Source organism: Pristis pectinata, chromosome 4 (genome assembly GCF_009764475.1).
Source record: "Pristis pectinata isolate sPriPec2 chromosome 4, sPriPec2.1.pri, whole genome shotgun sequence".
In the NCBI taxonomy this organism is placed as follows: domain Eukaryota; kingdom Metazoa; phylum Chordata; class Chondrichthyes; order Rhinopristiformes; family Pristidae; genus Pristis; species Pristis pectinata.
Window position 1 is genome coordinate 84,693,968 of NC_067408.1, and position 26,903 is coordinate 84,720,870.

At 39.9% G+C, this 26,903-nt stretch overlaps 1 protein-coding gene across 1 annotated transcript in view; it reads right to left on the reverse strand.

Moving 5' to 3' along the window:
• Window positions 1–25,447, reverse strand: part of LOC127569819 (T-cell immunoreceptor with Ig and ITIM domains-like) — a 35,752-nt gene extending 10,305 nt beyond the window's left edge. Inside the window, exons 1-2 of the mRNA XM_052014759.1 lie at window positions 25,357–25,447; window positions 6,477–6,806 (exon numbers count right to left, since the gene is read on the reverse strand). Of these exons, the coding sequence (XP_051870719.1) occupies window positions 6,477–6,806; window positions 25,357–25,396 (370 nt within the window). The 5' untranslated portion in view covers window positions 25,397–25,447. The remainder of the gene's footprint in view (window positions 1–6,476; window positions 6,807–25,356) is intronic.
• Between the last annotated feature and the right edge of the window lie 1,456 nt (window positions 25,448–26,903).

Here is a 26,903-nt window from a genome sequence, read left to right on the forward strand (position 1 = left end):
GAGTATAAGATAGAACATAGAATAGTACACCACAGGAACAGGCCCTTTGGCCCACCATGTCTCTGCCGACCAAGATGTCAAATTAAACTGCACAACTGCCTGCACATGGTGTATATTCCTCCATTCTCTGCCTGTTCACGTGTCTGTCTAAATGCCTCTTAAATGTTGCTATTGTGTCTGCTTTCACCAACACCCCCTGGCAGCATGTTCCAGGCACCTACCACTCTTCTCCCTCTCTGTCTCTCTCTCTCCTTAAAATTTTCCCTCTCTCTCCTTAAAGCTATGCCCTCTGGTATTTAACATTTTCATCCTGAGAAAGAGACTATGACTATCTATCCTATCTATGTCTCCCATAATTTTATATATACTTTCTGGTTGGGGTTACCTTGAAAATAAAAATACTTTCTGGTTGGAGTTACCTTGAAAACCAAAATACATGAGGAAGCGAGGAACTGAGCTCTCTCTCCCATTGTCCTTCCAGTTCTAGACTGCAATCCATGAATGGTCCATTTGGGACAAGCACTGGTAACAGTGGAGCATCATCCATTGCATGAAACATCCCACTATTCCCGACAGTAGCAGTAGTTTGGCTATTGGATGGTGGAAGGAGTGAGGGAAAGGTTTCACCTTGTTAGGATTATGTAACATGTCACCAACCATTTTTTCACGTCAACGTCTTACTTTACGCTGATTTGAATTGGGTTAAGATGCTGATTTAACAAATAACCTTTTTAGACTGCTGATAAGAAATGACGTCCCCTGATGCACTACAAAGGATGTGGCTTGCTGTTCTAACACTGAAGATAGTATCTGGACAGAAACGTATCCCCAGCCAGTAATGCCAAATACGTCATGCAGTACCAGTTGAACATTTGTCACCGCTTCTGAAATTCGGTTCCATTCGCATGGTTAATACTACCAAAGGGGGGGGGGGTGGTTTCTAAGCAATGCACCACTAACCTTAAAATGAACAGTAAGCAGTTTAGCTAACAATTTCAACAATAATTTTGTGCTGTGTTTATAATTATATAGTGGTTGGTTGAATATGTTTTCATTTTTGAAAGGAGGACCTCAGGGGCTGTTGTGGTAATGGTGGATACAAACTGAGGACAAACTTGCAAGGTTATGGAAAATTTTCTTTTGTTAGATTGCTATTTTACAAGGGCTGAATAAAATCTTTGATTGTAGTGTGTAAAAAAGATGTGTAAGCTACTTGTATTGTCTAAAAGCCTCCAGTGAAAGCCGTGGCTGAAATCTCTTGTGCTAAATATATATTGTTGCCTTACTAGTAACACAGATCAATGAAAAATTGTAATTGTAAACTTGAATGACTGCATCACAAACGGACACTGTTGCCAAAGTCACATTGTTTTCAAATTTCCTCAGTGCTATTAACTGCTCTGAGTGACTAAAGTACATTAAAAAAAAGTTTTCATTCCCTATAAGAGCAAGTATATCCACTGAAACAAAAATCACCATAGTTTGGGGAGAGGTCTCTTTCCAACTGATTTGGTGAAAACGGTCTGAAAAATAACGAGGCAGAGGAGACTGCAGGTGTTGGGAGCCGGAGCAGGAAAACAAATGTTCTGATGCAGGGTCACGATCGGAAGCATCGACCATCCCTTTGCCTCCACAGATGCTGGCTTGACCCACAGAGTTCTTCCAGCAGGTTGCCTTTTTGCAGTCTAAAAAATAATTTGTGTTAAGGTTCCCAGCTCATACATCAGCTGGGCTGGAGCAAATAAATGTCTCAGAAGCCAGGAGACCTCCTTCAGTTTTATCTTGTTCCTATCTTTATTTCTTGTCAGTGGAATAATACTTGTAAAGGAATAGCTGTGCAAAGAGATGAGACTAATGTGTCTTTATGTTATTGATGTTGTGTGACCCACTTACGAGTGATACAAGCTGGCAGCTCTGGGATTGGGAAAGGCTTTGTTTCCTCCCTGCAGTTTGCAATAATGTGAATTTGGTTATGTTAATAAAAAGCCAAATACATTGTCATTTTATTATTAATATTAAGAATAAAAATGTTACCCTGTCAGCTGAATAGTATCTAAAACATAAATCTAAATGGATATCTTTGTACTTTAACAAAAGAAAAACTATTATCCAATCTTTTGGAAATATCACAAATATCAAACGAAGAACCATGAGTTGCAGCTTCAGTTATGGAATATTCATCTGGGTGAAAACAGGATCCTATGAAGTATTGTGGTGGTGAATGCAACCAGCTGCTTTGGCAGGGAATGCACTGTCTGAAAGTGCAGAGGAAAGAGGTGCATACCTCAAGAGGAGAGGAAAATGTAGAGCCATGCAGAAAGGGCAAAACAATGAATCTGATTGGACAGCTCCTTCTAAAAGAGTTCCTGCACAGGCTGATGGGCTGTTTTATGAGTAATTCCAAAGCCAATAAGAAGCAAAGCCAGAGCAATAATAGCTCCATGATGATGTCTCCTGGCACTTGCAAAAAGAATTATTTAAGCTCAAAACAGTGACCTATGTTTTTGTATACTTGCTATACTCATCACAAAGCCATCAATACAGCTTCCTGACCTGGGCTACTCATTGGAACTGTACTAACTTGGCAGTTACATTCCCCTATATGCACTGTGCATCCCCTGGATTAGTGGCTGTCTCCCATGCATGACAGTATACCAGAATGTTACTGCATTATGTACTGTAACTGTCCTCTTGTGTTTTACTGTATTCTGAATACACCCCCTACATTATGTACTGTTTCTAAAATTGTCATCAGATAATACTATCCATGGATAATTGACAAGAGGTGCAATCATCCAAAATCTAGTGTGTAAACATCCATTCAGTCCCTAGTTCCATTTAATGTTTATCAGGTTTTCTGCATTTGATGCAAATACGGGCACAGGATGGCCAAACAGCAACATTGGAAACCATTAATGTTCCATTCATGTGTGGGAATGCTGCACATTTTATCGTTAATCAATATGAAAGATTTAATTATCCACTGTTATCAAGGATGTGGAAAATGCTCCTGAATGTGTTGAATAAATGAACTTAATTTTTAAAATACTAGTATATATCATGTGTCATTGAGCATTGAGCTACATATTTATCAGGCAGATAGAGAAAAGGATGCATGAATGTGCTCAAAACTTCCTTGAATGTCTGCAACATCTCCACTGTTTGTGAGGAACCTCTGGCCCATGACTGCTTCAAGTGGAGAAGAAGTATTCAGAGTGGTATTGAGAACCATAGGGCAATGCATTGGGAGCACAAAGAAGCCCTCTGTAAATGACAGGAGCGCACCACCTTTCAAACTTCCTACCTGCCACCCCTGTCTGCCACCTCCTGTCCCATCTGTGGAAGAATCTGTGGTTCCCACATTGCCCTCATTAGTCACCTCAGAACTGAAATAATTGGAGTGGAAGCAGGTCATCCTTGATCCAGAGGGACTGTGTAAGACAGATTCAAACAAGGCATGTGAATTTCCTTGAAAATAATTGTACTATATGAAAAGGCGTGTTTTCCCCAGTGGCCTGGAATAGAAGTTATACTTGCAGGTTGCTCGGCCATTAGAGAACTCATGTCAAGCTGGTGAAGCAGCTGAACTATCTGGAGACATCTGTGGAGCATTAAATATCAGGTCAGCCTCCAACTCAGACAAAGACTTGAATGAGGAACAAAGATCAGCCTTTTCATTTCATGAACAGTCCCAATATTTTTTTTTGCATTTATAGAGATTCGGAAACTATCCAAACTAAGGCATGGTACCATGCAGAAACTTTGAAACTGAGACTATCTCTTCAAGAAGATCAAAGTCAGAGGCACAGAATTGGAGAAAACAGTGAGAAATAGGTTTACAGGACAAATCTTTTTAAATTTCATGCAGATGCAGTGTGTTGGGTACAACAGATTATCTTGCATTCAGTCAAGCTTACTTTTCCATTGAGAAGAGGGATCAGCCAGGATTAATTTCAACCCCACTCTGCCTCATCTACAGGAGAACAGAGGAAAACAGCCTTTAATTCTGCTTCTGTGGTTGCGACCAGAGATGTGTGATTCCCAAGGGAGAGAACAGGAAGTCAACAGTAAAATATAGAAGTGAGGAGCATAAACCACACAAAATTTCTCTCTGTGCATATGTTAGGTGGTGGTGTTACTCAGAAACTAGCTGTGAGCTGCAAGTATGAATGATTCATTCTACTCTGCTGGTGATGTGCTTTCAACTCTTAAGAGATTCAATTAACCATTTGATATAAAAGTAATCTGAAGTGCATTTAATTTGTGTAACCGTGGACGTGCGATTTCACTGAATCTGAGAACACTTGGTTCATTATTACAGCTGTTTTCTGCATGTTGAAAAGGAGCAGGTTGAAGATACGATGTCCTGTGGCTGATCTTCTCCTGCACTGTCAACACTGCCAGATTGTTAAAGGTATCCAAGAGGAAGCAACATAAACAAGCACCATTCAGATCCCTTATAATTTGCCTATTTTCAGCATTTTTGTTGTAATAGGTGTTAAAGCAGGAGCTGGATCTACTCCACTCATGACCTTTAAGTCTCTGCTGCCACCAGATCTGCATGACATGTTACCTCTGGTCACAAACAAGCTGCACATCTTTCTGCTGAGAACTTAGCAGGCTGGTGATAGTCGGAATTCAAATCAATATGGATGAAGTCCATGGCGTATTAAATGGCTGTAACGACTGCAGTATTAGTGGAGTCAAGGGCTTGCTAATCATTCCATGTTCGGGCCATGAGAAAGGTGACATGTCAATTCCTCTGGCTTATTAGGTCTCAGTGACATCCCCAGATCAATGGTGCAAACCAGCTGTAATTTGTCTTTGCTGCTACGTATTGTAGCCTGAAATAGTTCAATGGCATAAAAAGGACTGTGGTGACTTTGATCGCCACAGGCTGCAGAGTCCATGTGCCGGTTTAGCTTCTGTCTGTGGCTGCAGCAGATTTGCTGATGACCTCCTTGGCGTAGCAAGTGTGTTTCACATTTTGCTCCTCAGCAAAGCTGAAGCGTGGGAGTTACTGCTTGAGGATCGGCTGTGGGGACAGCTTCCTGTGCAGTGCCTTTCTTCTCTCTCTTCTTCCACAATACCTTTGGATTCTTGATTCATGTCTCCAGACAACAGGCAGCACCGTTGCCCTCTGAGGGACTCTGTGGGTTTCAGGTTTTGCTTGACTGCCAGACTCCAGCGAGTTTTGTTTGTGGACACATCCTCCCAGCTGAGGCTTGTTTGTTTCTAACACCCAATGATTACAACCACAGAGGACACATGTGAGAGAATCCGAATAGTGCAAAGTAAAATCATTTGGAAGTCTAAATGGCTTATCTAGTTCCAAAAATTTGTTGTGAATTAACTCATCCCCCCAAAAATAACTAGGCATACAACTTCTTGCCCATTAGTTTATCTTTATAAACCAAAATAATGTGTTAATTTCTGTCATTCAGATGTCCTTTAAAACTTTATCTTTACCTAGAACATAGAACATAGAACATTACAGCATAGTACAGGCCCTTCGGCCCACAATGTTGTGCCGACATTTTATCGTGCTCTAAGATCTATCTAACCCTTCCCTCCCACATAGCCCCCTATTTTTCTATCATTCATGTGTCTATCTAAGAGTCTCTTAAATGTCCTTAATGTATCTGCCCCCACAACCTCTGCCGGCAGTGCGTTCCATGCACCCACCACTCTCTGTGTTGTTACGGACTCAGTGAAAGTCCCTTTAAGATAGAGAGTGTGTGTGTATGTGTGTGTGGGGCATGCTTACGTCAATAGAAGATAAAGGACGTAATGACGTTGTTGAAGAAGTCAGAAGAAGAAGAAGGAGAGAGAGAGAGAAGGGAGAGAGACACCAGCCTGCTTGTTTTCTCTAAAGAGGGATGAGAAACAATAACTGTGTTTGCCACTGAAATCCATGTATGGAAGTTGGAAGTAATCCGGTGGAGTTCACTTTGTTGCTGACCTGTAGAAGGAAACAGGTATTTGTATGTGGACGACCACAGTTCGGATGCTTTTCGGGGTGAGGAAGTCACTACCGAGTAAACACTGAAGTGTCGTTTGGGTTCCATCGTGGAACATTTGGATTTCGTATGTACTCTCTCTCTATGTTTTTCTACATCTACATCTTATCTTCAGACAACGGTGGTTGTTGAAGAAGCCCTTGCTCATGTTTCACCTTATGGCTTGCGGAACTGAACTTTAAGAACCATTCAGGAACTGGGAGTTTTGGACTTTGTCACACACACACACGACGAGTTTAGTTTTGGGGTTAACGTTCGAGGTTTAACATTCTTGAATTCTAACATACTAACATTTTTACTTTTATTTTACGTATTATCATAAGTAGTGATTAATAAAATAGTTTTTAACACTAAATCATGCTCAGTGTGTTTCTTTTGTTGCTGGTTCGTGACAGTGTAAAAAAAACTTATCCCTGACACCCCCCTTATACCTTCCTCCAATCACCTTAAAATTACCTTTTACGTCCAGGTATATTTTGCCCATTAGTTTTCCTGCTGGATAGGTATGAAGTATGCAGAAATACCAGCCTTTGTCTGATGTGAGAACTCCTTTGATTGTGATTGTGGAACGTTGTCCCTTAACTTCCAATCCTATTCGTTCACCATAGAGAGTTGTTTTGTTTGTGGACACATGGTACACAACAAGTTTAGTTTTGTTAATGGACTTCTCCCATTCAACTAATACCAGTTGGAGACCTTCATTTGAAGAGGCACATTGTAATACTGCTGAACTACCTTCCATGGCAGTTACAGACTCACTAGTTTCAAGTTCTTTTGTTTGAATACCTGGAGTGGGGAGGGGGAAGAAACAGAATTAAGATATTATAAATTTGCCACATTATAAAAGCAGATAATTACAAATGCATTGTGCACTAATATAACAAAATGCAGAAAATTCTGTATGCGTTTGCTGTCATTTCCTTGTGCAAACCTCAAGAACTCTGCACTCCTGCACAAGCATGTGCAGGCGCGGAAAGGTGCACACTGGGGTTTGTTAACTGTAGCAGAGCTCAAACTTGCTGCACTTCTCCAAGGTGCATGCTGGGAAATTCGCATCTCAACCTATGCCAAGTGACCTGATTCATTTTATTGGAGAGTAATAGCAACAAGAACTTTGGTAAGTGTTATATCATTTAAATTTTTAATTATTTCCAGAAACGTTTTAATTGTTCTAAGTTTTATTTTGGCTGGCTTTGAAGGGACAGGAATTTTGTTGGATTATTGTCAGCTGTGTTTCTGTAACAACACTGTAAATGCTATTTTATTTGTGTACCCAGGTTTCTCCCAAAATTAACATGCAGTTTTATGGTCCTCCACAGTACCAGAGGAATTTCTGGGCATGAGGCAAAGCTGCTGGAAAGCTGATTGACACCTGTTGAATTATAATGGAGCAAGTGCCAATGACCCTGCTGGAATCTGTGGTGTCTGTGAGTGACCTGTCTATAACTGACAGGGAGAAACTAGTTCAAATGCCATTTTTGGTATATCTCGAGTTCCTCCTGTCCAGTGTTGCCTGAAATCTGGCCATGGAGAGGGGCGCTTGTGAAGGTAGTCCAATCCAACCCTGTCATTGTTTTTGTTTCATTCACTTCATTATTTCCTGGTCTTAATGTAACTAAACACGGTAGTGTAGCGGTTAGCATAACGCTATTACAGCGCCAGCAACCCAGGTTCAATTCCGGCCACTGTCTGTAAGGAGTTTGTACATTCTTCCCATGGCTGTGTGGGTTTCCTCCGGGTGCTCCGGTTTCCTCCCACATTCCAAAGATGTACGAGTTAGGAAGTTGTGGGCATGCTATGTTGGCGCCAGAAGCGTGGCGACACTTGCGGGCTGCCCCCAGAACACTACGAAAGATGCATTTCACTCTGTGTTTCAATGTACATATGACTAATAAAGATCTCTTAAATCCTATCTTAATAAGTCTCATATTTATCCTTCTGAGAGGCATCTCACGAGATACACCAGTTCTATTGAAGTGTAAGACGCTTCTTGCATTAAGAGTGAGAGGATTGCAATGGGGTGAATGGAAGTTGTGTTCCTTCCTTCTGGAAATGAAACTCCGAGGAATACAAGATTCCCGTGCAATCCTGTTTCTACCGCTCCTAATTGTCCTGCTGGGCTGCTGCTGGAAGGGTCACAGATGGGTCACAAGGCTTGCCACTAAGTTAAATGTTATAGAATCTTGGGTATGTTGCTCAAGTCTCTTTTATGTACATGATAAATGTGGAACTGAGTTTTCTGCTGAAAACCAGCAGTTCTCCCTGGAAGTCCGGTACTCCTGTAGAAGTGAGTGTGAAGGTAGACAAACTGAACTTTCATGTAGCTGATTTCTACCATCATCATTCTCATAGAATCCATGGGGTAGTGTGAACTTTTGCAGTTTTCCAGCAGTTGTACCAGTGAATTTGCCCACTGAACCTAGAACTAGACCAAGATCTGGAGCAAATTCAGCAACTCCATTTAATTTCAATGGAGAGCAATAGCTGCAAGAGAGAGAGGCAAGTTACAGGAAAGCTTCAATTTTTAATTTAATTGACTTAATTTATAGCTATTTGATTGCTTATAAACCTGTACAAATTCTAATCTTTAAAATGTTTAATATTATTGTGAACATTTTAGTAGTGCATTTAATTTTTAATAGTTGTCAAATATATTTGACTGTTTGTGAGTTTCACAGATGTCACAAGCACTCTTGTCTTTGACAACTTCTGACAGGCAGCTTAACCTGAGGGAGTGAATTAACTGTCTGTCAAAGAATTTCAGTGAGATTGTCGACTAGCAAAGCACACTGCAGTATCTTGCTGATAAGACTGGAACTAGCTTCCTTGTGGAAGAAGTTTGTGCTGGGAGACCCCACCTCAGGTATGAGCAGTTTTAAAGGGCAGGCAACCAATCATCACAGCAAGCGAATACCTTAGTAAAAATTCCAGGCCAACAGTACCCAGAAGTGCATTCCACACGCAGTGTTCAAGCTTCGTAGGGTCTCATTCCAAATGTTAAGTAAACTTATTTTTTTTACAGTCCATGTTTTGTGTGATGATTTAGTTCCATGGAGAGGATTTTAATGTTGTCACTTCATCCCATGCTTGTCATAATGACAGACAGAATACTAACGGGCACTGAGAGCCTGCAGAGTTTTTTTGTTGCTCTGTGCCAGCTGTGTGATACCAATATGTTTTGTCTGCGATACTGATGCCACAAAAAGCTCACAGGCTGTTGATAGGTGTGAGTTGCTATGGTTACAGCTAGCACTTGCAGCTGATGAATGCCAGTCTGTCCCTATTCAAATTTATTTTGACTGCCATCAGCTTATGACAAAGTTGTTCTGTTTGGTCATTGTTTCATGTTCATAGAATATTTGTGAACTCTATTGGTTGTGTCATGGATATTTTATATTGTGCCTCCATTGCCTACATATTTTTACAAAATAGTAATTACAAATACACTGAAATTAGACCATTTATTAAAATATTAATTCAATATATTAACCTAATGTTCAAAACTGGCTGGATTTCTAAATATAAATGCTAGCATTATAAATTGATGTTTTGTTGGGAACTCCTCAAAGCAATATCATCTCTAAAATCTGTTAAAATATAGCCAATTGTTATTGATGGACAAATGCAATTTTCCCTGTCTCTGTACTTTCTAGGGTGGGAAAGGTTTGTTTGGCAGAAGCAGACTTTAGCCCGATGCTACAAATAAAAAGGTCTTTGATCTGAAACGTTAATTCTGTTTCTGTTTCAACAGATGCTGCCTGACCTGCTGAGTGATTTCAGCATTTTCAGTATTTATGTTAGATCTATGCTTCTCAGAACTATTCAGTATTAAGTTTCTCTCCACTATTAGTTTCCATTGCTCATTTCTAAGTCGGAGACTGTGCCTGGTGATTCATCATCAATTCCATAATAATTATATCATCTGACTACTCAGGTGACGAGAGCTGATAAACTAGATCAAACTCAGTCTTTTTGTACAATAATAGCTATGTTTTTATATTTATTGTCGTTCTGAAATATCAGGACAAGTAATCCAATCGGTTGTTGGAAAGATACAGACAATGCAGCAGTTCTAAATTTGAGTATTGACTTTACTTAGATAGGAACATACAGTATACAGACATACATGGATAAATGAAGCAAAATAATGCATGCTAAAAACAGTCATAGACTTACAGTATATCATTTGCTCCATAGATTTCTTTTAACTGGCACCTTTTAGGAACCAATCATGGTCAAAGGTTACGGAATGAAGCAAATCTGATTTTCTTTGTTTTTCTTCCTAGTTTTGAGACATGTAATGTTTTGATGCCCCATTTCCTATGCTTTATTCATTTGTTGGCACAAGGTGGATTATGAGCCATGAAGAATTGCAAATTAGCAGTTTGTATCTTCAAGAAGATACTGCAGACCACACACAGCACCATACACAAAATAGAACGGTGCTCATTTCAACAAGCATAGAATTGAATGGCTAGATGTACACGTGACACAAATGCATGCCTGGATATGACCTTATGAATGCACATATATGTACTAGTTGGTGCACAAAGAATACCTTGTTTTATATGTGTATAATTATTTAACTTTTATTTATTAATAAATACAGATGACAGGCCAAGGTTTGCATAATCCAAGGCATTATCAGGATTTAAAAATGAGGGGAGAATATAAAATGGCCTGTACTTTGCATTCACAGGTGTGCTGCCCATAGACACTGCTCGCTGCTTGAATCAAATAGGAAGGGCATAGGGACCCAGAGTCAAGCAGCAAGGCCTTGGCAACAGCAGGGTCTGGAGCAATCCTATGTTTAAGCTCCATGCCTCTGGCCTTATTCCTGCTTTGCTGGTTATCAAAGCTGTCAGCAAGAAATAAAATGCTGGAAAAACTCAGCAGGTCAGGCAGCATCTGTGATGATCTGTGATCTGCGATAAGACAGATCTTCAAAGGGATGATTGAAGTTCGGGGATGAGACCCTGCATCAGGACTATCTCTTTGCCTCCACAGATACAGCTTGACCTGCTGACTTCTTCCAGTGTTTTATTTCTTTCTCCAGATTCCAGCATCTGTAGTCACTTGTGTCTCCATCAAATCTGTCAGGGTTTTTAAATGTTCCTGACATCCAAAAACATTCAAAAAATGTTAAAAATAAAATAATGGATTAAAAGTATTAAAACATTGAAAAAAATTAAAGACACAGAAATGAAATGTTCCAAGAAAAAGCCACAAATAATTACAAAAATTATTTTCCTTGCTTTTCCTTCCCACAGCCCTACAGTCCTCATTGAAATCATTAAATTTTCCATCACAAGTCCTATGGAATCTCAACAAGATGGAAATCTGCCACTGGATTTCATGGGGAGCATAGCATTTCAGAGCATATTGAAAGCCATGGCACAAACTATCAGTGCATGAGTATGCGGCCTCTGTCTTTGAATGCGTATCTGCAAGCGTGTTGGCATTTAAACAGTGGCCGTGTTGGGGATGGGTTCAGCATTAAACAATTAAATCCAGGAAATAAATCATTAAGTAGCAGTTAGATGGCCCTGATTTTGGATTTAAAACCTGGTAGGATTTAGAAAGGGGAAACAGACGGAGCTAAGTACTCCCATGTTTTTGAGATCCTAAGAATAAATTAGGATACTGTGATGACCCTTGACCTGAAAGCAGAAAAAAAACTAGAAAGCTCTGCTTAGTTATTGATTGACTTTAGCAAGTGAACCTTAAGCAGTCATTAGGTCCCTCACTGATCTATTCATGTGACCTAATGCCTGTAAGTTGGTTACCAGGGATACCTGTGTATTTCTAAATCCTGTACGGATTCATATGTGTTTCAACCATCCAGATAAGGATGGAGATGGGAGAGAGGAGGCTATCATTTTGCAAAATTAGGTCTTTGAGTTTCAATTCTTGCCTAGAAATACATGAAAGAAGAGTTTATTTTTCCTGATTTGTTTTGGTAGCTTAAATGGCTATTGTCATCTTCAGAAAAGATTGTTTAAAAAATCTGTAATTTAAAAATTTTCTGACTGTACCAAAAATTCAAAACAAGTTCAGTAAAGTGAAAGGATTTGAAATTTAGAATTCTATGACGCATGCTATGCCAATATTGATCTGCACAATATAATTTTAATTAGTTGGCATAATTAGTACTTTGATGCAGATGGGTTGTATCATTGGTTAGGCTGTTCCAATCTTCCCTATTCACTCTTTGCAGTATATTCAAATTACATTTCTAGGAAATTGTAAAGTAAATTCACTGTAAGAAAATTGAGACAGGAAACAAGGTAGTTTGTGCCATAAATCACTATTCAGGTTATTCTGGGCAGAACACAAAACCATAGATGCAGAATAATTATAATCCTGCAAAATTAAGATGCTTGGACTAATTGCAGGTACATTTGATACCACTAAATCAGGGATGGTACCTATAGCGAGCTTGAATTTGCAGCAATTTACATGGTGACTAGAAAAGGAAAGTCACACTTTCCTCGCCCACGAATAAACCTGAAGATTTGCAGCCAATTATTGTTTTTATCATCTAGATTGAAGTGAATGACAGGCTGTGAAAGGATAGGAACAGGTAAGGCTGCTTTAATCTCTGTGCAGAGCATAATCAGATTTTTTTTCCCTTGGTGCTGCTTTCCAGCACTATCAAAAAGTCTATCCTTTCCCTAAATGCTTCAATTATACATAGCATCAGTAAAATTGCTTTGCAGTTTTTTTAAAATGCAATTAACTGTGTGAAAATAATTACTACTTAAATTGCATTCAGGCTGAAGATTCTCTAACTTACAGTTATATCAAGCTAATTTCTTGATCTTCCATTTACTTTAAGTAGGCGTCAGGGAGACCGTATAAAATTATATTTAAGAGGCAATGAAATAATGTAGACATTTCCAGCAGCATAAAACAAGCTCACGGAGAAGCAACAATCCACATTACACCATGTCCAATTGACTCTTCTGTGGCAAGTAATATCAGAGATGGTGTAAAAGGGCTGCTGATTCACTCACAGTCTGTTGTGTCCCACTGCCAAGGAGCAATTCCATCTTCACAGACACAAAGAGAAGTGACAGAGAATGAAAGCACAAATTCATCCTCAATTCAGAAGGGAATATTATTCAGATGAATTGCAACATAATCCCAAATGGCATACAAAAGAGATATCTGCATAATAGCTCATACCACTGAGATTTCCCTCATTCCACTGTTTTATTCTTTCAATTTACAGGTAATGTAATCTTTCTGTTATGTAAAGACAAGACATGATTTCATGAAATGCTAATCCAGTAGGCCTACTTAGAATTTTATATCAAGCCAACTGCCTGTAATATAATTGAACAGATATGAGTAAATAGAGATCAATACATGACATTGAAACCATAAATAAAAGTACATAATTTTTATAACTCTTTTTCTATATAGTATCTATTCTAATCATAGGATTGAGTTTTTATTTTAATAGGATCTAGTTGTCCACATAATATTGGCACTTTGTCTCAGTTCTGGCATTTTTTCATTTTACTTTAACATTTCTGCCTCATTTCCTTATGTTTACTTTGGTTTATCAGCAAGCTTGTCGTCAAAGTCCGAGACCTAGGACTCAACACTTCCCTCTGTAACTGGATCCTGGACTTTCTAGCAAACAGACCGCAATCAGTGAGGAGAGGCAGCAATACCTCTGGCACGATTATTCTCAACACTGGTGCCCCACAAGGCTGCATCCTTAGCCCTCTACTCTACTCCCTATAAACTCATGACTGTGTGGCCAGATTCTGCTCCAACTCCATCTACAAGTTTGCAGATGATACCACCGTTGTAGACCGTATCTCAAACGACGATGAGTCGGAGTACAGGAAGGAGATAGAGAGCTTAGTGGAATGGTGTCATGACAACAACCTTTCCTTCAATGTCAACAAAACAAAAGAGCTGGTCATTGACTTCAGGAAAGGGGGCAGTGTACATGCACCTATCTACATCAATGGTGCTGAGGTCGAGAGGGTTGAGAGCTTCAGGTTCCTGGGATTGAACATCACCAACAGCCTGTCCTGGTCAAATCATCTAGATGCCACGGCCAAGAAAGCTCACCAGCTCTACTTCCTCAGGAGGCTAAAGAAATTTGGTTTGTCCCCTATGACTCTCACCAACTTTTACTGATGCACCACAGAAAGCATCCTATCTGGATGTATCACAGCTTGGTATGGCAACTGCTCTGCCCAGGACCGCAAGAAACTGCGAAGAGTTATGGACGCAGCCCAGTGCATCACAGACACCAGCCTCCCCTCCTTGGATTCTGTCTTTACCTCTCGTTGTTTTGGTGAAGCAGCCAGCATAATCAAAGACCCCACTCACCCAGGTCATTCTCTCTTCTCTCATCTTCCATCAAGTAGAAGATATAAGAGCCTGAGGGCACGTACCACCAGACTTCAAGACAGCTTCTATCCCACTGTGATAAGACTATTGAACTACCTTGCACCTTATTGCACTGCACTTTCTCTGTAGCTGTGACACTTTACTCTGTACTGTTATTTTTTTAACCAGTACTACATCAATGCATTCTGTACTAACCCAATGTTACTGCACTGTGTAATGAATTGACCTGTACGATCAGTATGCAAGACAAGTTTTTCACTGTACCTTGGTACAAGTGACAATAATAAACCAATACCAATACATCCCTCTTTGATTCCTTCCAGATTGTTTAATTTATTCATATTTCAATTGCAAACATAATGTTAATGAAACATTTAATTCATAATTGCATTGTTATCTTTCCTGTGATATAATTGTATTGATATCTTTCCCATAATTCCACATTATTAATTAAAAAGTGTGCCCTGTATTTTTGTAAATTTACTAAAAACTTCTATAAAACCTCTTTCTTTGCCTTTGTTTTCACATTTGGGAACGTTCAATTTAAGGTGCCTTACAAGTAATTTGCTTACCACAAAAGGTACACTTTAAAGAAAAAAGATTTGTCTACAAGGCCTGTAGCCTAATATGCTTTTGGCATAGTGTAAGCTGTGCCTGAGTCAGGAGATTGTGGACTTGAGTCCCAATCTGTGGACATATACAGAAAATCTGGCCTGAATTGTCCTAGGGACACAGAAGGAGTCCAACACTACACTGGAGCTGCTGTCCTTTGAATGTGTTGTTCTGCTGGGACAAACTCTGTTCTCTTTGGTGGATATAAAACATCCCACGACGCACTTTTCACAGAGTCTGTCCATCTTAATTATTCGGGGCTCCTGTGAGGTTATGCTCATGCCTGGGTGTCCCTGGAGAGGAACCCTGTGGAGTCCACCAGTACACATGAGTCCTTCCACGGAAACTGGACTAGTGGGATGAGAATGCACCTTTGAGGTTAAGAAAACCATTTCATTTATTTGAAGTACTGAGGATCCGACAATTCAGGAAAAACGCAGCTATGAGCAGTGGTCTTAACAGGATCCACTTCTAGAAAGGTAAATCCTTTTCCAGTTGTATTGAGCTTGCCCATTGATGGGAATCACAGCAGCAGGGCAACAGGTGGTAGGGTTGAGGGCAAGAAAGATGGTGTGACAAATACAACTGAACGGAAGGACAACAAGGGGCAGGCTTATAAACATGGTGGGATTGATGGGCTGAAATGTGTTTATTTCAATGCTAGGAGTATTATGGATAAGGAGGATGAACTTAGATCCTGGATCAGGACATGGAATTACCATGTTGTTGCCATTACAGAAACCCGGCTGTGTGAGGGACAGAACTGGCAGCTCAACGTTCCTGAGTTTCGTTGTTTTAGACGTGATAGAGAGGGGAGTAAAAGAGGGAGAATGCCACGGCAGTACTCAGAGAGGACGTACTGGAGGGCTCATCCACAGGGGCAATTTGGGTGGAGCTCAGAAATAGGATAGGTGCAATAATGCTGATGGGATTATACTATAGGTCCTCCCCCCCAATAGCTACCGAAAGGTGGAGAATCAGATATGTAGACAGATTATGGAGAGGTTATAGAAACAACAGGGTTGTCATAGTGGGGGACTTTAAATCCCCCAGTATTGATTGGAACTTCCTTAATACAAGAAGCTTAATTGGGGTGGGATTTCTTTAGTGCATCCAAGAGGGGTTCTTGAAACAGTTTGTGGAGAGTCCAATGAGAGGAGAGAACATACTGGACCTAGTTTTGGGAAATGAGCCAGGACAGGTGACAGCCTGATGGGTGAACATTTAAGGAACAGTGACCACAACTCATTATATTTTAAGATAGTTATGAGTAAGGACAAAATTGGATCTTGTGGGAAGGTACTAAATTGGGGGAGGGCAAATTACGACAGGAGCTAAGCAGCTTTGATTGGGAGCAGCTGCTGTTGGACAAGTCCACGTATGACATGTGGGAGTTGTTTAAAGACTAGCTGATCAGAGTTCAGGATTTCATGTTCCAGTAAGGAGGAAGGACAAGGATGGTACAGTAAGGGAATCCTGGATGACCTCAGAGTTCCTAAATTTAGTCAGGAAGAAAAAGGAGCATACGTCAGGTTTAGGAAGCTAAAATCAGACTGGGCCCTTGTGCAATATAAACTTAGCAGGAAAGTGCTCAATCCGGTGATTAGGGAAGCCAAAAGGGGCCATGAAATGTCCTTGGCGGTAGGATCAAAGAGAATCCCAAGGCATTTTATACTTATATTAAGAAAAAGAGGATAACTAAGGAGAGGGTAGGTCCACTCCAGGATAAACAAGGGGATTTGTGCTTGGAGACAGAGCAAGTGGCTGAGTACTATGTGAGTACTTTGCGTTGGTATTTACCGAGGAGAAGGAATTGGAGGATAGTGAAAACAGAGTGGGGCATGCTAATGTGCTGGGACATTTTGAGATGAAGGAGGAGGTAGTGCTGGGTCTTCTGAAAAGTATTAAGGTGAATAAGTCCCTAGGGACTGATGGTATATATCCCAGAATATTGAAAGAAGTAAGTGAGGAGATTGCTGGGGATTTGACAAGGATCTTTGTGTCCTCACTAACAACAAGAGAGGTCCTGGAGGACTGGAGAGTAGCAAATGTAGTGCCTTTGTTCAAGAAGGGAAATAGGGTTAACCCAGGTAATTATAGGCCTGTGAGCCTCGCGTCAGTGGTAGGGAAGCTATTGGAGAGGATATGGAGGGATAGGATTTATGCACATTTGGAAAGGCATGGCCTGCTTAGGGACAGTCAGTGTGGCTTTGTGAGGGGCAGGTCAAACCTTACAAACTTGATTGAGTTTTTTGAGGAGCTGACAAAGGAGCTTAATGAGGGTAAGGCAGTGGATGTTATCTACATGGACATTATCGATATATTCATAAGGCATTTGATAAGATCCCTCATGGTAGGTTGATTCAGAAGGCAAATCCAGGGTGAATTGGAAGTTTGGATTCAGAACTGGCTTGCCCATAGAGAGTAGGGGTGGAAGGCTGTTATTCTGGCTGGAGGTCGGTGACCAGTGGTGTTCCCCAGGGATCGGTGCTGGGACCTCTGTTGTTTGTGATATACATCAATGATTTTGATGAAAATGTAGTTGGGTGGATTAGCAAGTTTGTGGATGACACCAAGATTGGTGGGGTTGTGGGCAGTGTAAAGGACTATCAAAGAATACAGCAGGATGTAGATCAGTTACAGATATGGGCAGAGAAGTGGCAGATGGAGTTTAATCTGGGCAAGTGTGAGGTGTTGCACTTTGGCAGGTCAAAGGAAAGGAGAAAGTTTACAGTCAATGGTAGGCCCCTGAATAGCATTAAGGTTTAGAAGGATTTTGGGGTCCAGGTCCATAGTTCACTGAAAGTAGCTATGCAAGTGGATAAGGCGGTTAATAAGGCATATGGCATGCTTGCCTTCATTGTAGGGATGTTGAGTATAAGAGTAAGGAAGTCATGCTGCAGCTGTATAAAACTTTAGTTAGACCACACCTGGGGTATTGTGTGCAGTTCTGGTCACCTCATTATAGGAAGGATGTGGAGACTGTGGAAAGGATGTGTAAGAGGTTTACCAGGATGAGCTCTAAGGAAAGGTTGGACAATCTTGGATTGTTCTCCCTGGAGTGTTGGAGGCTGAGGGGAGACCTGATAGAGGTTTTTAAAATTATGAGAGGCATAGATAGGGTAGACAGTCAGAATCTGCTCCCCAGGGTAGAAATGTCAAACACCAGAGGACATGCTTGTAAGGTTAGAGGGGGGAAGTTTAAATGCGATGTGAGGGACAAGTTTTTTAACATAGAGACTGGTAGCTGCCTGGATTAGGTTCCTGGGGTTGTAGTGGAAGCAGGTAGTTTGGTGAATTTCAAGAGGCTTTTAGATAGACACATGAATATGAAGGGAATGGAGGAATATGGATGATACACAGGAGGATGACGTTTAGTAGAAATTGGCATCAAGATCAGCACCATATCGTGGGCCGAATGGCCTGTCCAATGCTGTACTGTTCTATATTCTATGTTCTGTGATATTGACTCTCCTATATTTGGTTCTTTTCCATAGGAAAATACGGATAATGATCGATCAGGAGAAAGATGTAAATTTGATGTTCAAACCTACAGCTCAGTACTTTTTCTCTCCTGTGTTCTCGTTGACACAAAAATGGCTCAGAATTTACAGCATTTGAAATGGACAATAGCCCCTGGCATCGCGCACATGCAGTTCATGGTGGGAATCCTAAACCTGCCATTTATGACACCCCACTTCTCCTCAGGAGACACAAGAGATTGCAGGCACTCTTACCTGGAACTCAGTGGGTCAGGCAGCATCGGCGGAAGCAGAGGGATAGTCAATGTTTCGGGCCTTGCATCAGTCCTGACCTGCTGAATTCCTCCAGCAGTTTGTTTTTTGCTCCACTTCTCCTCAGCATGTGCTGATCCTGTCTTCACCAAGGCAGTCAACACAGAATCACTGACTTCAACTTTTAGTACACTGTTGTTTGTATTTCTGGGTTGGGACATTGATGCATTGGCTAAGGAATAGAACTTAGGTCGGCGGGGGGGGGGAGGTTGTCATTTCCATGGCATGATAGAAGGGCAGTAGGCTGTGTAATATTAACACTGGACAGTGAAAAAGGTTATCAAAAATTACAGTGGGTTCTTGATCAGCTCAGTAAGAGGGCCAAAGATTGGCAAGAGGCTTTCAATTCAGGTAAGTGTGAAATGTTACATTTTAAGATATCTTTATTAGTCACGTGTACATTGAAACACACAGTGAAATTAATCTTTTGCGTAGAGTGTTCTGGGGGCAGCCCGCAAGTGTCGCCACACTTCTGGCGCCAACATAGCATACCCGCAACTTCCTAACCCGTACGTCTTTGGAATATGGGAGGAAACTGGAACACCCAGAGGAAACCCATGCAGACAAGGGGAGAACATACAAACTTCTTACAGACAGCGGCCGGAATTGAACCCAAGTCGCTGGCACTGCAATAGCGTTACGCTAACTGCTACACTTTTATAGTGAATGGTCAGGCCCTGGGAGTGTTCTGGAACAGAGGCACCTCGGAGTACAAGTACATAGTTCGCTGAAAGCAGAGTCACAGGTAGACAGGGTGGTGAAGAAGGCATTTGGCTGACCTTCATCAGTTAGGGCACTGAGTACTGGAGTTGGGATGTTATGTTGCAGTTGTACAAGATGTTGGTGAGACTGCACTTGGAGTATTGTGTACAGTTTTGGTCACCCTGTTTTAGGAAAGACATCATTAAACTGGAAAGAGTGCAGAGAAGATTTACAAGGATGCTGCCAGAACTTGAGGGCCTGGGTTATAGGGAGAGGTTGGACAGGCTAAGATTTCATTCCTTGGAATGTAGGAGATTGTGGGGTGACCTTATAGAAGTGTATAAAGTCATGAGGGATATAGATAGGGTAAGTCATGAGCTGTATAGATAGGGATTGTCTTTTACCTAGGGAAGGGGAATTAAATACCAGAGGGCATAGGTTTTAGGATTTAAAAGGGACCTGAAGGGCAAAAACTTCAAGCAGAGTGTGGTGCGTATATGGAATGAGCTGCCAGAGGAAATGGTTGAGACAAGTACAATAAGAACATTCAAAAGACATTTGGTTAAGTACATGAATGGGAGAGGTTTAGAGGGATATGGACCAAATGCAGGCAAATGGGGCCAGCTTGGTTGGCACCATGGTCAGCATGGATGGATTGGGCTGAAGGGACTGTTTCCATGCTGTATTACTGTATGACTCTACAACTCCATGACTTCTCCACGCTCATTGACACTTTTTTGGTATGCATCCCAGTACACCAAACATTCCACTGCATATACCCATCAGACTTTGTCTGTCGGCTGCCCAATCAAAGATGTGATTGGAATTCTCTGCAGCAGAACTTGGTAATCATGTATTTTGGGGAGCTGGCATCTATGCTATTCTTTATCCCTGCAGGAATACTGTGTTCTACAACTTGCTACATCCAGATCACACCTCTAAAATTACCTCTGAGTTATGCGCAGAATGCTGATGGCTGGCATGGAGTAAATATCAACTGACTGATAGTGTGTGTTGATCTCTACTGTCGCTCTCTTTGACCATTGGCTATATGCAGTTCTTGCTATTCAAAGGGAGAAAACTATAATGCTTCTGAGGGAGAAGAGGAAACAGAAGTGCATATTCTGACCATCTGCTGGTCTCTTCTGATTGTAGAATAAGCAGGAAGTGAGATGTGAAGAAAATGAACAGGTGGGCATTACGTTTGGTAATGTGCCAGTTATGGTTCAATAGCTGGTTGTGTGTACAAGCCGTATGGTGTGAGCATGAAACCTGTGTGAGAGTGTGGTGAAGCACCTGAAGGTCTTGATTGATAGAAATTGTTGCTAAGTGAATGTTTGGGTTGTAATGTATTGAGGAGTGTGTGAAGCTAGTGTTGCATTTGGTGTGATGTTAGGATTGATAGATATAATTGATAGAGTATATTGAGGAGTGTATGAGCTTTGGAGGGACAATTTGTGAAACACGATATTTGAAGATCTGATCACAGACCTTATCCATGTGCTTGTGGTGATTGAGCTTTTTGCAGCACTACATCCAAATCCCGAGAGTAAAGACAACCACTGGTTTCTTCTCCCTATCCTGAGCATCTGGAGAGCTTCACTGGTCCCCCTATGGATGTAGTTCAACTCTCCAGTTTGCCCATCTTCGACTAAAGCCTCCAGTCCTGTGTCTAAAAACCGTGGAGCCTACTCTGTCCAGTATTGTGCTATCCTTCAATATCTTCCAGAATGAGATCCAGAATGCCTCCCAGCATGTGCTGCAACCATATGCAGTCTTCACCTTGAGAGGGTCAGGTAGTCTCAAGAAATGCAGCCAATCATAAAATTGCTTCCCTGGCTGAGGTACACAGCCAATGAACAGCACACATGCATGCACCTAATGTGCCAATAATAATTAATAATTCAATATGAAGTTGGTAGGTGGATCTCTGCCTCTTTTCCAGGGATTATTCAGATTAGCCCCTCTTTGATTTTTATTCCCTGATTTGCTTTTGGAATTCTTCGGTCTCAGTGGTTGATAAACCAGATTTGATGGGCTCCTGCTACTGAATGCTGAAAATTTCCCTTACAGTAAAATGAACTCTTAACCCTACAATCTACCTTGTTATGGCCTTGCACCTTATTGTCTGCCTGCACTGCACTTTCTCTGTAACTATAACACTTCCTTCTGCATTCTTTTATTGTTTTCCCTTGTACTATCTCAATGTACCATTGTAATGAAATGATCTGTATGGGTGGCCTGCAAAACAAAGTTTTTCACTGTACCTCAGTACATGTGACAATAATGAACCAATTTACAGTAAGCCACGTTGGAAATGAGGAAATCTACACCACGGAGTCTGCTGAATCTTTGTTGGCAAGTTTTTCAAACTAGCAGCAAGTACTGTTCTTTCATCACTCATCAGAAAATCCAAGCCATTGTTATTGCAGATCCCTGTGGTGTTAATGTGTTTGGTCATAGCACAATTCTTCTTTTAAAATGAAACTGAAATTACTTTATTGATCCTTATTCTAGGGAACTAGCCTTTAAGCTATAATGTCAGATAGAGAAGGTGGGGTTGTTCTCCTTGGAGTACAAAGGGTCTGACATGGAGTTTGATAATGGTGTTCAATATCATGACCGGCTTAGATAGAGAGAAAATGCTCTCATTAACAGATAATAAAGGATCATGAAACATAAAACTAAACTTTAAGCAAAAAGATACAAAGGAAGTTAGGAGAAACTTTTTTTTATTCAGAGAGTAGTTAGGATCTAGGATCCATTGCTCGTAAGAATGTTGCAAGCAGAATCAATCAGGGCTTTATAGAGGGAATTGAATAGGCAATGGGAAGTGAATTATTTGAAAGATATGGGAAAGTATTGGGGAATGGTACTGATAGGGTTGCTCTACAAGACGCTGGCAGAGACCCAGTGGGCTGAACGTACTCCTCCTTTGCCCAAACAATACTATAAATCCATGATTCTTTGATATAATTCATTGCTCCAGGAAGTCAAGCCAAAATGTGGTTACTCATTTCATCTCAGTTCTCAGATTCTTCCTTTAACTCCCACAATATACAATACATTGTCTTTTCTAAAGTAATTCTAGCATAAATTTTTAAACAAAAAGTAGAAAAAAAGCAAAAGAAGAATAAAAGAAACTCTCTCAGCAACTTTGCCCTTACCCACACTCTTGAATCGCGGAACAGACACATGGAAAATGTGGTACATTATTGGAAAGTTAGCTCAGTTACTGTGCTGTTGCAATCAAACTTTGGTCAGGCACAGATCTGATACCATTATGCAAGGCAGACACTGGTGCAGCCATCTTCTGAAAATAATAATCTGAATCTGTGCAGCTATATCATAAACTGAATTATGGTCTTTTGTTATTTATATTTCTATATGGACTCTGTGCCAGGATGTAAAGTATGCACTAAGTAGTTTAGTGTAACCCAGGCCTTTAAGATATGTCTGATGTTGTGTGAGTATTATAATATATTTGGATATATGCTCCTGCATGCTTTATATTAAAATCAATGTCAACAAGGTAATTTTGATGTTGAGGGGATATTGTGAAACAAGTAATATCAATTTAGCCACAAAGACAGTTCTCTCAATTTTCATTTCTATTGAATTGAAAGCAGAATAAACCTCTAATAACATGTATTTATATACTTCTTGGAATTCATCTCTAGTTTGTAACAAAATACTCTCTATAGTAGTGCCAGCACTTTGTATTCTGCTTCCAAAATTCATTCTGTGGGCAGCTGAACTGATATTGCCCAAATTACATTCGCACCAGATTCAGTTACCTAACCTTAACTGATGTTTAAACACAAATCTCCTATAATAAATAATACGTAATTCATTGAGCTTTTACATTATAGTAATGCACATTAACACTAGCATGTTGAAATATTAGAGTTTGTTGAGTTTATTTTTATCATGATGGATAGAATGAGTCCTCTGGAAAGATAAAGATGTCTTTTGAAGCTTTCTGACTCCCTGAGATCTTGCCAGTGCTATCTATTCAATTTAAATAACTTTTCTTATTCATTCATTAAATGTTTTTTGTTGCGCAGAAGATCAGTGCTTATGGCCCCTGAGAAGAGGTCTCCTTTTTGCAGCACTGCAATAAATTAGGAGAATTAATCAAGTCAAAATGTGGCTGAGGGTCCCCTTTGCCTCAATATTCAAGTCACTGTGTACAAGAGATTTCCAGTCACTCCTAATGCTTTTCTTCTGGTATGAGGCTAGTGCTGTTTCTTGCAAAGAAAAAAAGAAAATTATTGACTTTGGGTGGTTCACCAAAGAAGTTCTGCCTTGGTTAACTTCCTCAAGGTTGTGATCAAAACCCCAAACACTAGAGTGAAGCAACACTATGACCACTTTGATCTCTTTGCACTAAAATGGACATTTTTTGTTCTAATTGTGTTCTTTCTTGTAAAAATTGTGTTTTATTTATGTTTAATTTATGTTTTTCTTGTGAATCCTGCTTATATGATGCTATGTGCCTGTGATACTGCTGCAAATAAGTTTTTCATTGCACCTCTACATACATGTACGTGCATAGAACAATAAACTGGACTTTGACTTTGATCTTGATAATCAAAATTTATAAAAATATTCATGCCTTCAAGTTGTGAAGGAATTTTTTGGAGCTGAGTTGCCCATGGCAAATAAATAGAAAACTCTAGGTTTTAATATAGATTTTGTTGTTAACACCATGACATGTTTTCTTAAACCCTTTGTTCCACTTAAACTAATTTGTTTATAGAAACTAGTTAAGCCCACCTAAAAATAACACAAATTAGAATTATTACAGCATAGAAGGAGGCCATTCAGCCTGACAAACTTATCTGGCCTTCTTTGAAACACTCCAGTAGTCTCATTCAACAGCTTTTCTCCCATGTCTTCCTTTTTATTCCCAGTTTAACTCAATATTTCCCATTCAGTCTTTAACCAATCCATTTGTGATGCAATCTGCATTCGCCACTCCTTTCAACATTTCATTCCAAATCAGGACTACTGCTGCATGAAAATATATTTTTTTCTTCTGTTTCTTGGGTTCTTTTTCCGATTAGTTTAAATCTCTCTTGTCAAGTTTTAAGTCTCCTTCCATAAGAACAGCTTTTCCTTCCATACCTTATCTAGACCCTTAGTAATTTTGAATACTTAAATCAGATCGCCTCTCAACCTTCACTAGCTTAAGGAGAACAATCCCATTTTCTCCAGTCTATACACATAACTGAAGTTTCTCATCTCTAATAAACCTTTTCAGCACCCTCTTTAAGATTTCACAACCATCCTGTTGTTCAGTGCTTAGAATTGGACACAATGTTCCAGTCAGGTATAACCAGTATTTTATAATGGTTCAAAAAGGTGTTGAAAGTATCATTTATGGTAACTGATCTCATTCTATAATACTCCAGCAACATTTTTAAAAAAGCATTTAAATATCTCTTAAATAGTTTAAAATATTGCTGCTTTTAAATGTTTTGGTCTTTCAATGCAGAATGTAAATTTGTCACAAAGTGAATGGAAAAGAAAATTCGATTAATTTGACATGTTAGACGTGAAAGTAAGTTAAATTTCTTACTGGTCTGGTCATGCCACAAACAGGCCTATTTTACCAACTGTACTTAATGATTCAGCCTTGTTTTTTACCAGTTCATTGTGCTGGACTCTGACTCTAGTACATCTACAAAAATCTTGGTACTACAAACTAACTTAGCTCATGCTTCCCTATTTGTTTCTGTCCATGATATTTTCTTGTATTCAAATCCTTTTGTCCCAACTGTATTTTGTACTAAATGACTCCATTGTCAATTTAAATAATACTTCTAGAATAAGAAAGACAAACTTACCAGACACAATCAGCAAGCAGATGACAGCTGTTCTTATCATGATGTTTTGTGGGAAAACTATCTCAAAATTCCTCTGACAGAAAATGACCGATCTAGACAGCTTAATAGGTAAAATAATGGTAGTAACAGGAAGTTCTGTTTAAAAGGAAACCACAGCTTTGCATGTTCTGACTACTCAATGTATCCCAAACATAACACTTACCCCCGTTCATTCTAAATCTGTTGATTTTTAACTTACTTAGTGTGTTGATGTCAAGCTTACTGCTTGTTTTAAATCAAATTTATGGTAATTGATCTCTTTTGATATTACACAATCAATAATTTTAAAATACTTCTTTAATATCTCTTTAAATATTTTAAACTATCTCTGCTCTTGAATGTTTTGACCTTTTATTATTAGTTTGTCTTGAAGTGAATAGAAAAGAAAATTGGAAAATTTGATTTGTCCTTCTTGTGTAACTTTTACTTCAATATCTTTATTGATAATTCCTCTTACTTTTGTTCATTGCAGCTGTTATGTTGGGATGGGATGGTGGAGGAGGGGGAGGGATCCTATAAACTACTCTTACCAATGTTTGTCTCTTGCCCTTTATTATCTTTACATATACCAGGGCTAATTGCTAATTTTTATTAAGCCATGATCACTTCCGCCTTAAAGCCCATCTTTTATCATTAGACTTCACTCATTTCCTTTTATGTTTTCATTGTCCTTTCAATATCTCTTGGAATATTTAATTCCCAATCTTGGAGTTCGTGTTACCAGATCACTGCCATGGTTTTTGGATAAGAACCTCATGCAACACTAATTTGACATCGACCTGGCAAAATAGGCACATTTTAATGAATATAGCTTGCAGTGTTAAGCACCAGTATGAGATCTAGTGTTTAACAGCTGGAAGACCCTTCTCTTCCCTCATCACTTGGAATATTTAAAGGAACTATCAATTATTTGGAGCTTGACAATTGAGTTTCCTATGGATAACTTCAAACGCAAGCTAGTGACAGGTGCAAAATTCTTTTCTGAAGCCTGTTGGGAGCCAACACGGGACTTCACTTGCCATCCCATGGGCAGTGAACACCTAATCTGTTGCATCAGGCCAACAATTGCAAAAAAGGAGGTGAAGAGAGAGTTGGTCTTGGAGAGGTGAGCCTAAACACAGAATGTATTCTGACAGTAGAGTTTGAATGTCCACCTAATGGAAGAGCAGTGCCTCAGGAGACTGTGCTTCGCAAAGGAGGTGGTCGGAGAGATCTGCCACATGCAGCAGCCACAGCTGCAGCTCCAGAACACATGAACGTACAAAGTAGGAGCAGGATTAGGCCACCCAGGCTCTTCAGCCTGCTTCTCTATTTACTAAGATCATGGCTGATCTGATTATAACCTCAACATGCATTCACATTTACCCATTGTAACCTTTGACCCTCTTGCTTATCAAGAATCTATCGACCTCTGCCTAAAAATATTCAAAGATTCTGTTTCCATTACACTTTTAGAAAGAATTCTAAAGACTGCCAACTCTCTGAGAGAAAAAAATAATTCACTTCAG